Source organism: Balaenoptera musculus, chromosome 16 (assembly GCF_009873245.2).
Source record: "Balaenoptera musculus isolate JJ_BM4_2016_0621 chromosome 16, mBalMus1.pri.v3, whole genome shotgun sequence".
In the NCBI taxonomy this organism is placed as follows: Eukaryota; Metazoa; Chordata; class Mammalia; order Artiodactyla; family Balaenopteridae; genus Balaenoptera; species Balaenoptera musculus.
In genome coordinates, this window is record NC_045800.1 from 64,816,643 (window position 1) to 64,830,873 (window position 14,231).

At 51.7% G+C, this 14,231-nt stretch overlaps 1 protein-coding gene across 2 annotated transcripts in view; it reads right to left on the bottom strand.

Moving 5' to 3' along the window:
• Positions 1–12,578, bottom strand: part of HK1 (hexokinase 1) — a 71,054-nt gene extending 58,476 nt beyond the window's left edge. Inside the window, exon 1 of one of the 2 annotated variants that reach the window (XM_036828247.1) lies at positions 12,168–12,578. In XM_036828247.1, coding sequence (XP_036684142.1) covers positions 12,168–12,458 — 291 coding nt within the window. In that variant the 5' untranslated portion in view covers positions 12,459–12,578. The remainder of the gene's footprint in view (positions 1–12,167) is intronic. The other variant, XM_036828246.1, reaches the window with a different exon arrangement.
• Between the last annotated feature and the right edge of the window lie 1,653 nt (positions 12,579–14,231).

Genomic DNA, 14,231 nt, shown 5'->3' on the forward strand with positions numbered 1-14,231 from the left:
CCACACTTCCATCGAAATGTCGGAAAGGGAATCCATCTCCCTCACTCCCCTGTCTAACTCATAATCACATATCCCTAATTCCTTTTACCTAAATACCTAGAGAAATGCATTGATTACCAAATATTACTGACCCATTTTGTAGAAAAGAAAACTAAAGGTAGGTGGTCATTTGCCTGAAACCATAGCAAATAAAAGATTCTCACAAAAGTCCTCTGAAACATTTGGATTGTTTTATTACTTAAAAAAAAAAATAACAGTACATTATAGTAACAATAAGTAATATACACTCATTATTAAAAAGATTCGAACAATACCTAAATGCACAAAAGTAAAAAGTCTGAGTTCTTCCCTCAATCTCCCCAGAGAAATCCCTGCTAAAAGAGCTTTATGTTCTAGGACAGTTTTCCTACCTAAACAAACATTCATACATACAGGGCTTGGGTTTTTTTGTATTTCATTTTACAAAAAATTGGATCATATTATAAACAGTTTCTCCCTTGAAACCTTAACTCCTCCTCTATTTCCTCAGGGAACTGCCTCTAAGACTCACACTAACAGCCATACTTAGATTTTCTCAGGACCCTGCCTGGCTCAATGATGGGGCATGGACTGGGCAGTACAAACACCTGCGTCAGACTCCAGCTTTGCCATCCTGCAGGCACCTCAGTCTTTCCATCTGTAATGTCGGTGTGTTCACCTGACTTTGACCTATGAAGGCCTCCCTACTTTGCACAGCACTTTCACATGCTGGTCCTTAAACTATCCTGTCCAGAGAAGCAGGGCAGGTGCCATCACATTCAATGCCCTAAGGAAAAATTAGAGGCTAGAGAGGTCATTCGAATGGCCAAGGTCAACTGGCCAAGGTCGACTGACCGCTGGTCAGCAAGAAAACCGGAGTAGACACCAAGTTCCTGGTTCTGTGGTCCTTCCTCAGTACCTTTCTTGCTCAGGCCAGGGCGAACCCAGGCCCAGGGCTTCCGAGAGCAGCGAGACGTGGGAACATGGTGGCATTAATGCCACAGCTCCATCCACTGCAGGAGCAGCAATGGCTCCCTTGCCTTGCAGAAAGCACGCTGCTCCAGCCTGATTACTTTGGAAGCCTCGTTCAGCCTCCAGCAGCTACCAGGGATCTGAACTGCTCATTTCCCCTTTCACACAATCCTGGGAAGGAAGTTCAAAGGCCATAGCAAGCCCCAAGGTCCTGGCCCGATGGGACCCTCCCCCACGGTGGGTGCCATCCCAAGCCCTCCTCCTGCGGGTCCAACCCTCTTCCTGCCTACCCAGCCCCACCTCACTGCCAAGGGTGTCGGTCCCAAGGAACCTACCTTTCTATCCTGCTTTTGGCAGCTGGTACCTGAGCAGAGAGGGCACTGGCCACAAGGAGAGACATTTTGGACCCTGTGGGTTCCCTACCAGGATCATCTGCTCCTGGCACCCTCCTGCCTTCTGCACCCCTGACGGTCCTTCCCCGCAGATCCACCTCTATTACTCGGCTGGCTAGGCCTGTAACTGCCTCTCTGCACTCCACTCCACACCCACCTCCTCCGAAGGGGGTACCATGATCCGCCCGCCCAGCACCAGCTGCCGCTCTCCTCGGCATCCCCTCGGCCCTAGAGCTACGTAGGAGCAATCTGCCCGCGCCGCAGCAACATGTGCATGGTGCACACCTCCAGCTAGACCGTGAGTGCCAGGGGTGCAGGGGCCATGCTTCCAGGTTCCTTGTGTCCCCACCCCCTCAGGTGGCTGCTCTTCTGGAGGGCAGGAAGGCCTCTGGAGACGCCTGGCCCGGGAGGTCTTCTCGGAAGGGTCTGCTGGCTCAGATAAGGCCGGAGCCTCCTGTCCCCTGAATGACCCAGCCCTTCTCCAGCACCAGCCCCTCACTTCAGCCTCCGGGCGACCTGCGTGGAGCCAACAGCCCCTCCCTGAGCGATGGAGAGTTCCAGGCGCTCTCAGACTCCTGCTTCGCCTCACAACATCTGCACCTCAAGGCCCGAGGGGACATATGAACACTCTACAGATAATCAGGAGCCTCCACTCTTCAAGGCTCCCAGAGACTGTGCAATATCTGAAAGAGGAAATGTGTTTGGGAAAATAAATTCCACTCTAGAGGCGTCTCAGTGAAAGCTGTGTGTGCGAATATCCCCAAAGCATCAGGGGTCCCTTCAGCACGTTGAAACACTATAAGGGGAGGTTTCCTTTCCCCAGTCCCTTTTCAAAATTCAGACACAGCTCTCAGTACCTTATCTATCATTTAATTGATGCTTCTGAACTGTTAGTTCCATTCAGTGAGCATGGACGGAACACCTATTAAGCACTATGGACTGTTCATACAACACTTCTGTTTAATCGCAGCAAATCAGGAGGAAAACGGGATCCCCATTCTTGATGAGGAAACCAAGGTTTTGGGAGCTGAGATGTAACAGTCAGCAAGGACGGGCCCCCTGCTGGGCACTTCCACCTGCCCTGATGCACGCGGCACACTGGCAGGGCGGGCGTTATCAGTCCTGTTTCACACAGAACCCGGGGCCGTGAAGCCAAGCGAAAGGCCCGAGCATCCAGCACCCAGGGTGGCTCTGGCTTCAGACCCCAACCCCGGTGCTCCTTCCCTGCTTCCCCAGACTCCTCTTGCCAGGAGGACCGCAGAAGGCCGTGAGGTCATGCCCAAGGTCCTCCTGGTGACCTTGGCTCCCGCTAAGAGGCACTTTCTGCTGGTGAGAGACCAAGCCCTTGCCCAGACGAGAACAAAGCTGTCACACTGAACTAGCTAAAAATAAAGGAGGTACCCAGTCCCTCAAGGGGAACAGAACAGCCCTGGAATGTGGCGGGGCAAGAACAACAGGCTTCCTTCTGGGCCTTGTGGTCAATGGCTTGGGCAGGGCCAGGCACCAGACTCACAGTTCCCAATGTGCCAGGTCCAATAATATCCAAAATATTATTCCCACATGTAATTAATATTTTTTAAATGATCAATGAGCGATTTTATATACCTTTGTCATACAGAGTCTTCAAAATCCTGTATTTTATGTTCAACAGCACATCTCAAACCAGACTTGCCACGTTTCAAGTGCTCAAGAGCCACACGTGGCTCATGGCTACTGTTGTGGACAGCAGGGCTCTAGCACTCCAATCACATCCCCATCATGGGAGCCTTGGGTGATGATTTCTGCTGGGAGCCCACTGCAATGCACTGCTTTGGAAGCCTTAAGCCCTGGACCGAAGTCCTGGATCTGCATGCACAGTGAGAGCTGCCTACTAGTGTCAGACAGACCTGTGTCTTCATCCCAGCCCTCTGTTCTCTGGCCACCAAAGATCACGTCACTTCCACTTCCTGAAGCTTGCCCGCCCCACATGTAAGATGCAGGAAGAAACACCTACACCCAAGCTTGCCAGAAGGACTTCACTAAATCAAGCATGTAAAAGTATTTTGAAAGTGGAACAGAACTTTGCAAATGTGAGTTGGTATCTTTGTTACAAGGATGGCCTGCAGTCTCCAACTCGACTCACCCCACCCACCCACAGAGGGTCCCGGAAGGCACCAGGGGACATTAGAGAAATGAGATCAGACTGAATAACAAGGCTGAAGGCAAACCCCACGTGTCAACCAATCAAAGAAATCAGCTGCTTACAGTAGGGCCAGGCAGAGGCTGGGAGAGAAAGCTAGAATAATAATGCCTTATAGGGAGCATGGGGAGGTCTTGCAGGGTAAGCACTGGCCTCCCCAAGTGTCCTCTTTTAATTGCAAACAGGATGGAGGGAAGGGGACAAATGGAAAGAGTACAGAGAAAAATTTGAAAAACAGAGAAAACCCCTAACATTCACTGTAAAAGACTTTATTGGGTCAATTTCCTGCCCAAGTGGAGGGAGTTGGTCAACACTGAGCAGCTTGTGGGTGGAGGGATGGAGGGTTGGGGATGGCAGGCACAAACCAGTGTGCTGGTGCTGGGGAGGATGGAGAGGATGGGGAGGAAGGGGAGGATGGGGAGGAAGGGGAGGATGGGGAGGAGGGGGAGGGTGAAGAGGAGGGGGAGGAGGGGGAGGAGGGGGAGGAGGGGGAGGATGGGGAGGAGGGGGAGGGAGGGGAATGGGAATCGGGGGAGTTTGGAGGGTCTTGTGCCCAGCTCTGCCCTGGCCCTGGCTCTTTCCTTCCTTGAATCTGTTTCCCTCAACAACAAAATCAGAGTTGGATGTGTTATGGTGGAAAGAACATGGGTTTCTGAGTCAGAGGACCTGGTAGTGTTTCTGTCCCTATCACTCATGAGCTGTGTGGTCAGCAAGTCACTTCACTACGTGGGGGCCTCAGTTTCCTCACTTCTAAATGGAGATGATGCCTTCCCCAGGTGGACAGAAGCAGGGGCTCTCCCAGCAATTCCACTCCTACACACATACCCAAGAGAAATGAAAGCACATGTCCACACAGGGAAAACTGTTCACATCAGCATTACCATAACAGCCACAAAGTGGAAACAACCCAAATGTCCCTCAACTAACAAATGCGTAAACAAAATATGGTATATAGACACAACTCAATATTATTCACTAATAAAAAGAACTGAAGTACTCATACATGTTATAGTATGAATGAACCTTGAAAACATGCTAAGTGAAAGAAACCAGACACAAAGGTCACACATTATATAATTCCATTCATATGAAACGTCCAGAAGAAGCAAATCCATTAAAAAAAAGAAAGTAGATTAGTAGATACCAGGGTGGAGGGAGCAATGGGGAGTGACTGCTTAATGGGTATGGGGTTTCTTTTGGGGGTCATGAAAATTTTCTGGAAATAGATGGTGGTGATGGTTGTACAACCTTGTGAACGTACTAGACACCACAGACTTGCACTCTTTAAAATGGTAAGTTGGGCTTCCCTGGTGGCGCAGTGGTTAAGAATCTGCCTGCCAATGCAGGGGACATGGGTTCGAGCCCTGGTCCGGGAAGATCCCACATGCCACAGAGCAACTAAGCCCACGTACCACAGCTACTGAGCCTGCACTCTAGAACCCACGAGCCACAACTACTGAGCCCACGTGCCACAACTACTGAAGCCCACGCACCTAGAGCCCGTGCTCCGCAACAAGAGAAGCCACTGCAAGGAGAAGCCCATGCACCACAACGAAGAGTAGCCTCCACTCACCACAAATAGAGAAAGCCCGTGTGCAGCAACGAAAACCCAATGCAGCCAAAGATAAATGAATTTATTTAAAAAAATTTTTTTAAATGGTAAGTTTTATGGTATGTGACTTATATCTCAATTAAAAAAAAAAAAAAGCAGGGGCTCTGCCAGCAGACTTAATGCATCTGAATGCTGGCTCTTCTGTTTATATCTGAGCCTCAGGGTCCTCATCCAAAAGTGGCGATCATAAGAGTACCCACCTCACGGGGGACCTCTGAAGATGTAATGCCTTTGGTGCAGCAAATGTGAGAGGCATTATATATGTTGGCTTCGATTAGTATTGTTACTATTGATGATTAAATAAGACCCATTTTAGGAAAGAGAGGCCCCTAGTAGGCATTCAGTGCACCCTTCCCTCCAAAGCCCCCTCAAGGCCTCGGGGGTCTGCGAGCCTGTAACCAAGCATGCAATCAGATGAACGTGATCTGACATTTTCTGCCTCCCCAGGGACTGCATTTGCAAAGGGCTGGGCTGCAGACTTCACACTGCAGTGTGCCTGGGGAGGGGGGGGGGCCAGGTGGCACACAGCCACCCTCTCCTTTTTTTTTTTTAAGGAAATACTGTGTTTATTTAATTTATTTTTTTTAATTTTATTTATTTATTTATTTATTTATTTATTTATTTATTTATGGCTGTGTTGGGTCTTCGTTTCTGTGCGAGGGCCTTCTCTAGTTGCGGCAAGCGGGGGCCACTCTTCATCGCGGTGCGCGGGCCTCTCGCCATCGCGGCCTCTCTTGTTGTGGAGCACAGCCTCCAGACACGCAGGCTCAGTAATTGTGGCTCACGGGCCCTTTTGCTCTGTGGCATGTGGGATCTTCCCGGACCAGGGCTCGAACCCGTGTCCGCTGCAATGGCAGGCAGATTCTCAACCACTGTGCCACCAGGGAAGCCCCACCCTCTCCTTTTACGGAAGATAGTCTGAGAGAGGCTGCCAGCTTGAGCTTTCTGTAATAGAGAAACGTTTAGGGGACAGATAAGCCAGCCCTGCCCCAGTCAGATCCACCCAGGAAGAGAGTGTGTGCAGGCAAAAGCACACTTGTTTGTTTTAATTCCCAGAAAAGTTTAACGGATTCATGCTAGAGCACAAGGGGACACAGAGCGCCCTCACAAGCCTGTCTCTGTACGCCCTACCCCACCACCTGGGCACTGTGCTAACAGCCAATGGGGTGGGCACTGCTCACAGTGAGCTGTCAACCTCACTCAGTAATACTCGGCAGCAAGGGCTCCCCTTCATAAGGTAAACTAGGAAATGGCTAATTTTAAGCCAAGCTCAAATGTTGTATGTGAATGGAAATGGCTGGGAAGAAACAGTTTCTTTCAAAATTACCTATTAAAAAATGTAAAGGTTTTATTGTAACCAAGCGTTGGCTGTGGAACCATATGAACCTGTACAAACTTCTGACTGGACTGGGACCTGACATGATCACGGAGGCAATTTGGCAAAATCTTAAAAGTGGGAAGATGCACTCACTCCTCCACCGAGCAATTTCAGCCCTAGAAACACAGCCTAGAGCAACTTACGTGTGTACAGAAGGATCACGGTGGCACTGTCTGAAATTTGAAAAATCAGAAACTCAAAGGCCTACCAAAAGAATAGATAAATTAGTTTGGTGTATTCACACAATGTAAGGGCATACGGCAGTTTAAATTGATGAAACAGAGGTATACAGATCAACATGGAAGAATGTCAAATATACAATGTTGAGCTTAAAAAAAGCAAGGATACAAACAGGATAACACCATTTACAAAAGGTTAAAGCCATATAAAGTAACACTACATACTGTTCATAGATATATGATATGTAATATAAATATTAAAACATGCAGGAAATGATAAACACCAAATTCAGGACAGAGGTCACCTCTGGGAGGAGAAATGAACGTGACTTGAAGACGGGCATAGAAGGGGTTTCAGTCATGTCTGTAATGTAATTGTAATTGTGTCTGTTACCTCGCAAGCTGAGGAGTGGATACACAAGTGTTTGTTATGTTAACTTCAATATTTTTTACGCACCTCGAATATTTCATAATAAAAAATTAACTCATATGTATTGACTTGTGGGGGAGAGAATTAAAATACAGATTCCAAGTTAAATTATTCAAATCAACTAAGATGGGTTTTTCCCCTAAAGGAAAGAAGCAGGGGGAGCAAGAATGGCCCTCTGGATGCCAGTCCAGATTTTCTGAGACCTTGAGAGTCACTCATCCCCTCTGGGCCTCCAGTCAGTCCCTGTTTCTAAATGGGGAATAAAATCTCTGCCTTCTGTCCACAGCACACAAGGCAGCAGGATGTCCAGGGGAGGAGCTGCGAGGGGGAGGGAGCTGCCCTGGGAGCTCAGGGATAATACTTCCTGTCGTGACATCATCACTCAGGTTTCTGAAAGATCAGATGAAAGCATACACATACACACATGCATGCTAGTGTGTCCATGTGTATTGTTAGGTATAGACAGACATATATACATATATGCACACATATAGCTACACACACAATTGATATCTGATGTGGCACCCAGAAGGTGTCTTGGGATGCTCAGTGATAACAACCCATTAAAAAAAAAGAGAAAGCAAAGCTACATTTTGGTAACTATCTATTCGACTCTCCCTTACAAAGTTTCTAAGCATAATATTTCCATTTGTACATTTAGAGCCTGATTTTTATTCTTTTTTTTTCGGCCGTGCTGCACAGCTTGTGGGATCTTAGTTCCTCAACCAGGGATCGAACCCGGGCCCTTGGCAGTGAAAGTGCCAAGTCCTAACCACTGGACCACCAGAGAATTCCTTACAGCCTGGCTTTAAGCAACTCTTAGGCTAGTGATTTCCCACCCAAGATCTGACCACTGGCCCCTATAGCTCTCACAGCATTCTCTGTTTTGCACTTATCATAAGACAGCAAATAATTATTTATACTCCATAAGAATAGGGACTATTTCTACCAGGTTTATAGTCGTCACTCCATCCTAGCACAATACTCTGCACATAATAAAGGACTCAAACATTTTCTGAAGAAATGATTGAGTTCCCATGATCGGATTTGATTCTAAAGGGCCTCAAAGCAATAAGCAGGTGCCTGCAGTCTAGCCACGACTGCTTCCTGGACACAGAGCTGTATGGATGTCTCTCTATCCAGCATCTCCTCCAGGGCCTCCTCAGGCATGTTCAGAGCTGACGCCAGTGGCTAATTCTATCAGGCAGGAACCCCTGACTGCAGACACACATGGAGACAAATCAGTCCTTTTAGGAGAAAGCTGCCCATGCCTTCTCCAGAAAACAGGAGGAGTGTGGGAGGACAGCGCAGCATGGCCAGATGTGAAAGTCCTGAATACCCACCCACTTTCCCAGTTTATTCCCTCACTACAATCCCAAATTATCAAACCAAATGAAGTGCTGGGCATTTTCTTAGGGGGAGAACTCCAAGGAACATCCAAGGTAGAGGGGACAGGGATTATGAAATGAAGATTCCCCAGGGAGTGAGGCTCATACTGGATGCTTGTATAACACCAGATCAAAAGGTGCATGAGATAGTTTTCATAATTTTCTAACTCTCATCTCTCTCACCCCCGAGCAATAAGGAAATGGGCATTTTTTAAATGCTTGCTTTTGCTGCTGGAATACATGGGCTCCAAGCAAAAAGAACTTGGTAGCCCTTTAACTGCTAAGCATACTCTCCTCTGCCTTCCTGAGCCAACCACTCGAGGACTCTGGGTTCAGCCATTGGACAAATCACACCTGTTGCTCACCTGCTTATGGGGATTCCTTAGGGTCATGGGGATCCCTCCCAGAGAAAATCCACTGGCATTTGCTCACCATCTGTCAACCCTGGAGAAAAGGACATCTAGTTTTTCTTTAGAGGCCAAGTTCTGACCTTGCTGGACCCATCTTCCTCTCCTAAAGGAACAGAGCACTACGTAATCCTTTACCCTCCTTCGAGCTCTCAATGGCTAACCCAAGTGGAGGAAGCAGGCAAGATGAGAGGCATGTTAAAAGTTACTTGGAGGTGAAAAGACCCAGGCTCTAGCTGTAGAATTAACACATGTCTGGTATTCTGATGAACGGAATCTTTCACAAGCACACATGTGCATCCTTTTCCTCCTAAAAGCACCAGAAGAGTAAAAGGGAAATCTATGTTTTATACTTAACTTCAGTCTAATGCCACGACACCCTTTTCACCGCACCCCATCATCCAACACTATGCAGATGCAGTCTGGAAAATGGGACTCCAGGCTGGGAAGCCAGATGCTTGGCCCGTTTCAACCCAGGATATATTTATGAGGCTGAATTACTGATGTGTCTCATAGGCAATGGGGAGAGAAATGATACCCTTTCATGATCACTTTTGTATCCTGAGCAATCCCACAAACCTTTCCTGGCACCATCCCCATCTTCCCTCTTCCTACACCCAGGCCAGAGGGCAAGTAGATGGATGAGGATTAGTGCGGGATGCGAGAGCTGTCTCCAGAGCTCCAGAGGCCACCTAGGGCTGGAGGGCTGAATCACCATGGCTGCCCACGCTGGCAGGTGCAGCGGGGTGGGGGCTGTCTTCACTGGGTCCTCATCAGGTTGCAGGTAGGGCCCAGTTCCCGCAGGAAGAACAGGGCTTGGAGTCCTGCAAGTGGAGGACTTACCTTGGAGTCCCAGGGTAAGTGGTAGGTAGGAAAAGCTGGTCTCTAAAAAGTCCTGAGTCCCAGGAGAGCAGATGGAGTCTCCCAGGATCTGCTCGAGTAGGGGCCGGGAAAACTGACTAGGCCATCAGAACAAGCGCCCACTATGTGCTCAGGAGGCCCAGGAAGCTTCCTGAGGATCACAGTCATGGATGGCAGAGTCACACAGCCCATCATGAAGGCCAAGGTGACCCCCTGGCAGGAATGCACATACTCTCCCCATAGAAAGCAGCCTGAGAACTCCTCCATGAGGTGCAAGAAAGCCAGCCTGTTTTTAAGACTCTCCTTGACCAATAATATCATCTGGTGGAAGCTTTGGCCTCAAGACCCACCTCCAGCAAGGTTCTGATGCCAGAGGAGGGCGGGGAGGGAATTTCAGAATGCCAATCTCAGAGGAGGGACTTGAGGATCAATTGATTCAGAAGTCACACAGTCAGACGCCTACAGGAGCCTGGTGGATAGAGTGTGAATCAGGCCACCAGGAGAGTGGAAGGCTCTGGGGCCACACTAGATACTGCGTGCCTGATAAAATAGGTCCCACTGAGGGCAGTCCAAACCTCAACCCAGCTTGGCCCCTGGCGGCCACACAGATGTGGTGGGTGCGGATGCTGGAGGCTTACAAGGTCATTCGGGTCCCCACCTCAGTGATCTGCTGTCTTGAGCTACAGAGGGCACCGTGTGCAGGGAGAGGGCAGTGAACTCATCTATGCCTTAAATCCCCCACTGTGAAATGGGAAGAACATCAAGGATACACAGCACCACTGAAGAAAACTGGTGAAATGCACATGTTGACATGCAGAGCTCCCCAAGCTCAGTGGTCAGAAGGAGGCTCCAGGGTGCTCCATGGGAGTGAGCATGAGTCCCACGGTTTGACAACTCCATAGTCACTGCCACTTGTAGCCATGAGGGACCGTGGCAGATTCCCAGGCCTGTCTCCTAACTACCCAACTCTGGTCCCCACTCAGCGCAGGACCCAGGATCCAAGCAGCATCCCCAATGCCTTTGTCTCAGCACCTCCCCCTCAGCTGACTTCCAGGAGGAGCCTCAGTGAAGTTCCCAGTGGAGGGAGGAGGAGACCTGGGTCCCGCCCTGGCTCTCCCTCTAACTCCTCGGGTGACCTTGATGAGGTCACTGCCCTTAGCAGGCCCGTTTCCTATTGTGCCAGAGGAGGGGGCTGTCTTGGGTGGTTAGGAAGAGCACTGAACATCCTGTGGCTGCAGGCCTGTGGCTCCTGCCTCTCACCTGTAGGTACAGCTCCTTTGTTTGAACTACAAAGTCAGGTTGACTTTGCTGTCCACCCCAGCTTATCCCAGCAATAATGTCACCCATTCTGGGTGTGGGTGGGTCAGGAGATCTGTCAGGCGTGGCAATGATAAAATGGGCGTCTTTCCCTACAGCTTAGGCTCTTTCTCAAAAACTTGATGCCAAAGCTGGTATAAGGGAGAGATACACCTTTAACACCTGCCAGCAGACAGTATTTTATGTTAGACAGAAGTTAAAGGCAGCAATACCTCAGGGTAGGGAAATGTGTCCTTGTGCAAGTACACACATGCCACAAGCATACATATCAAGGCCTCCATCCGACTCAAAAGACCAGTCTCTTATTTGAGCTCCCTGGGCTGGCTGGAAATTACAGCTTAAGAGAGCAGAGCGGTCACGTAGAGGGATAAAAAAATTCCATTCAGACATGCCGCCCCAGACCTGAGGCCTATGAGCAAAGTTTCCGGTGGCCTCCACGCTTCTCCTCGTTCCAGGAAGCCGTGCCGGTCGTCAAAGTCTTCAGATTAAGGAGCAGGCGCAACAACTGGGAGAGCCGGGGTGACAGCTTTTCCGGGCACCCGACGCCCTCCACCGGGAACCCCAAATATGGGATACGTGGCCTCCAGCCAGCACCCCCGCCTGCTGCGCGCTCACCTCCCCAGCATCTCTGTGATCACTCCTCCGCCCACGGCGCTCGGACCGTACCAAACAGGCCCTGTGGACCAACCCACCAGTCGCCACACGGTCACCCTCCCCGCATGGCCCGGGGGCCCATTTGACATCCACAGCTCGTTTCAAGGACACTGCAGCAGGCAGCCCAGTCTCGGGGGTCTCCCCCCCACCCCCCAACACACACACACACACACACACACACACACACACACACACACACACACGCATACGATCCCGGGAAGAATCAAAGGGCGAAGCCTTCCCCACCGCCCCGCGGTCCAACCAATGCTGGCCTGGGGGAGGCTGGGCGCGGGAGGATGGAGGCGGCTGCGGCGGCGAGCGGATACCGGAATGCAACGTTGCGGGCAGAGCGTCGGGCGGCGGCGCCGGCGGGGGCTCACCTTTTTGACTTGGTCATCCTTCAGTTCGGTGAAGTAATAAGCCAGGAGCTGCGCGGCGATCATGCTGGCGGTCGGGGGCTTGGGGCGGCAGGCTTGGGGCCGGCGTCTGTCCTCCGCAGCCTGGGTGAGCAGTGGTCCCAGGGCTGCAGCTCCGCGGCTCCTCCTCCTCCTCCTCCGGCCGCTCCTCCCCCACGACCCGGGGCGCGGCGGCGGCTCGCGCGCTCCCAGTCTCCGCGCTCCCGTCCCCGAGAGGGTGACAGCCTCCAGCCGGCCCACCTCCTCGGCGCCCATTGGCTGCCGCGCGCCTCTGCAGCGCCGGGCGGTCGCGGCCGGGCCAGGGCCGGGGGGGCTCGGTGGCTGCTCCTCCCCGCGCCGGAAAGGGGGCGGGCGACGCCGCGAAATCCCCCACAGCCTGGCATCTCCCAGCACGTCCCCCACGTAGGGAGCCGGCGCAGGGGCGGGAGGTTCTGTCGCGCGCGCACCGTCACGCGTGGCGGCGCCCTGCTCGGGGGGGGGCGCAGGCGTGGAGGCTCGGGACGCGAGAGGAGGCACCGCCCGGCCCGGTTTGCTGCCGAACGGGGCAGCCTAGAGGGAGCGGTCCCCTTCCTTGGAAATTAGGGCTCGCCCCTGGGAGTTCCGTGGAAGGGGAGAGGCCCGGAGGGGAGCTCGAAGAAGTGGGCGTGGAAAGCGAGCGGGGGCTGTGCCGGCGGAAGCGAGATCGCGGAGGCTTCGCGGTCCTCGCACCGGGTCACCACGCCAACCGGCTCTCGCTCGGCCAAGGGGCCGAGCGCCGAGCCCCACCTGGGCCCTCACCGACGGAGCTTCATCCCACTCCATCCCGCCCCACCCTGGCCCGCCCGTGCTGCGGTGCCTCCAGGCCTAATCCCCGGCTGGCGGATTTGTGTTGCTAAACCAAGAGCGACGCCCCACAGCGTCCGCCCCTGAGTCACCGGTTCTTTCGGCCGGCCCTCCCGAAGGGCGCACGCCCGCTGGGCGGGACCTGAGCTGCAGGCCCCGGCCTGTCCCCATGCCCCCCGGCCCCCTGAGCACCCAGGCTCGCTGGACTGTGGGGGACAGTTTGGGCGCCCCTCCTAGATGCCACCTTTCTCACTTCCCGGAGGAAGTTAGCCGGGCTGGGAGGAATCCCTAGAAAACCATTCGGCTTTATAGGGGGGAAGGAAGGTGAGGAATCAGAGGTGTTTATGCTGCTACTAGGACTGATGGCAACCATAGGATTCTTAGATTAATTGCTTCTGTGTGCCAAACACCACCGGGAGCTTTACTGCCTTACAAAAGGACATGTATTGAGCTCAAAATACAAAGAAGTGGTTACTATTCTGATTCAACGGGTAAGCAAGTGGAGGCTCACTGAGGCCATGTGTCTTGCTGTACAACCAGAAAGCTGTAGATCCAGGATTAGACTTTGGGTCTGTGTGTTTTCAAAACGAGTGCTCACCCCTGGGTTTTGCTGTCCTCCCAGTCGTATGTAGCCTCTGCCTAAATAGGCCATGATACTTGAACCAAGCCTGCATCACATGGTGCCCTGAGATGGCCAGTGTCCAACCCCATAACCTCTACCCCAGCCCTGGATCCTGCGGGCCCCTGGCCAGGCCTAAGAAAGGTACAGTGGAGTCAGGAGGGGGTGGTTTAGGTCCAGAACAGCCCTCAGGAACCTCAGGGGCATGGCTTTGACATCACCAACTGAAGAGGGTCTCAGTTGTGGCCCTTGAGGCCAGAGCCCTCAGTCCAGAGCACAGCCCCTGACCCCTAGCTTTATGGCTGTGGCATCCAGGGTCACCTCTCTGAGCCTGCTTCCTCATCTATAACATGGAGATACTAATGCCCACCTACCTCCCTTGGTTGCTGTGAAATACTACAAATAAAATACCTGCTTACGATATACAATTAATAAATGGTAGGTATTATCATAAGATTGACTGGGAAGCTGATGAGATTTACACTTCAGGGCTTCTTGCTTGCATTCCCCCAATTCTAGGCCCTCAGAGGGCCTATCAATTTTATATTTGTAATTTTGAATTATTTTCCAAAGAGGCTCCCCAAAAT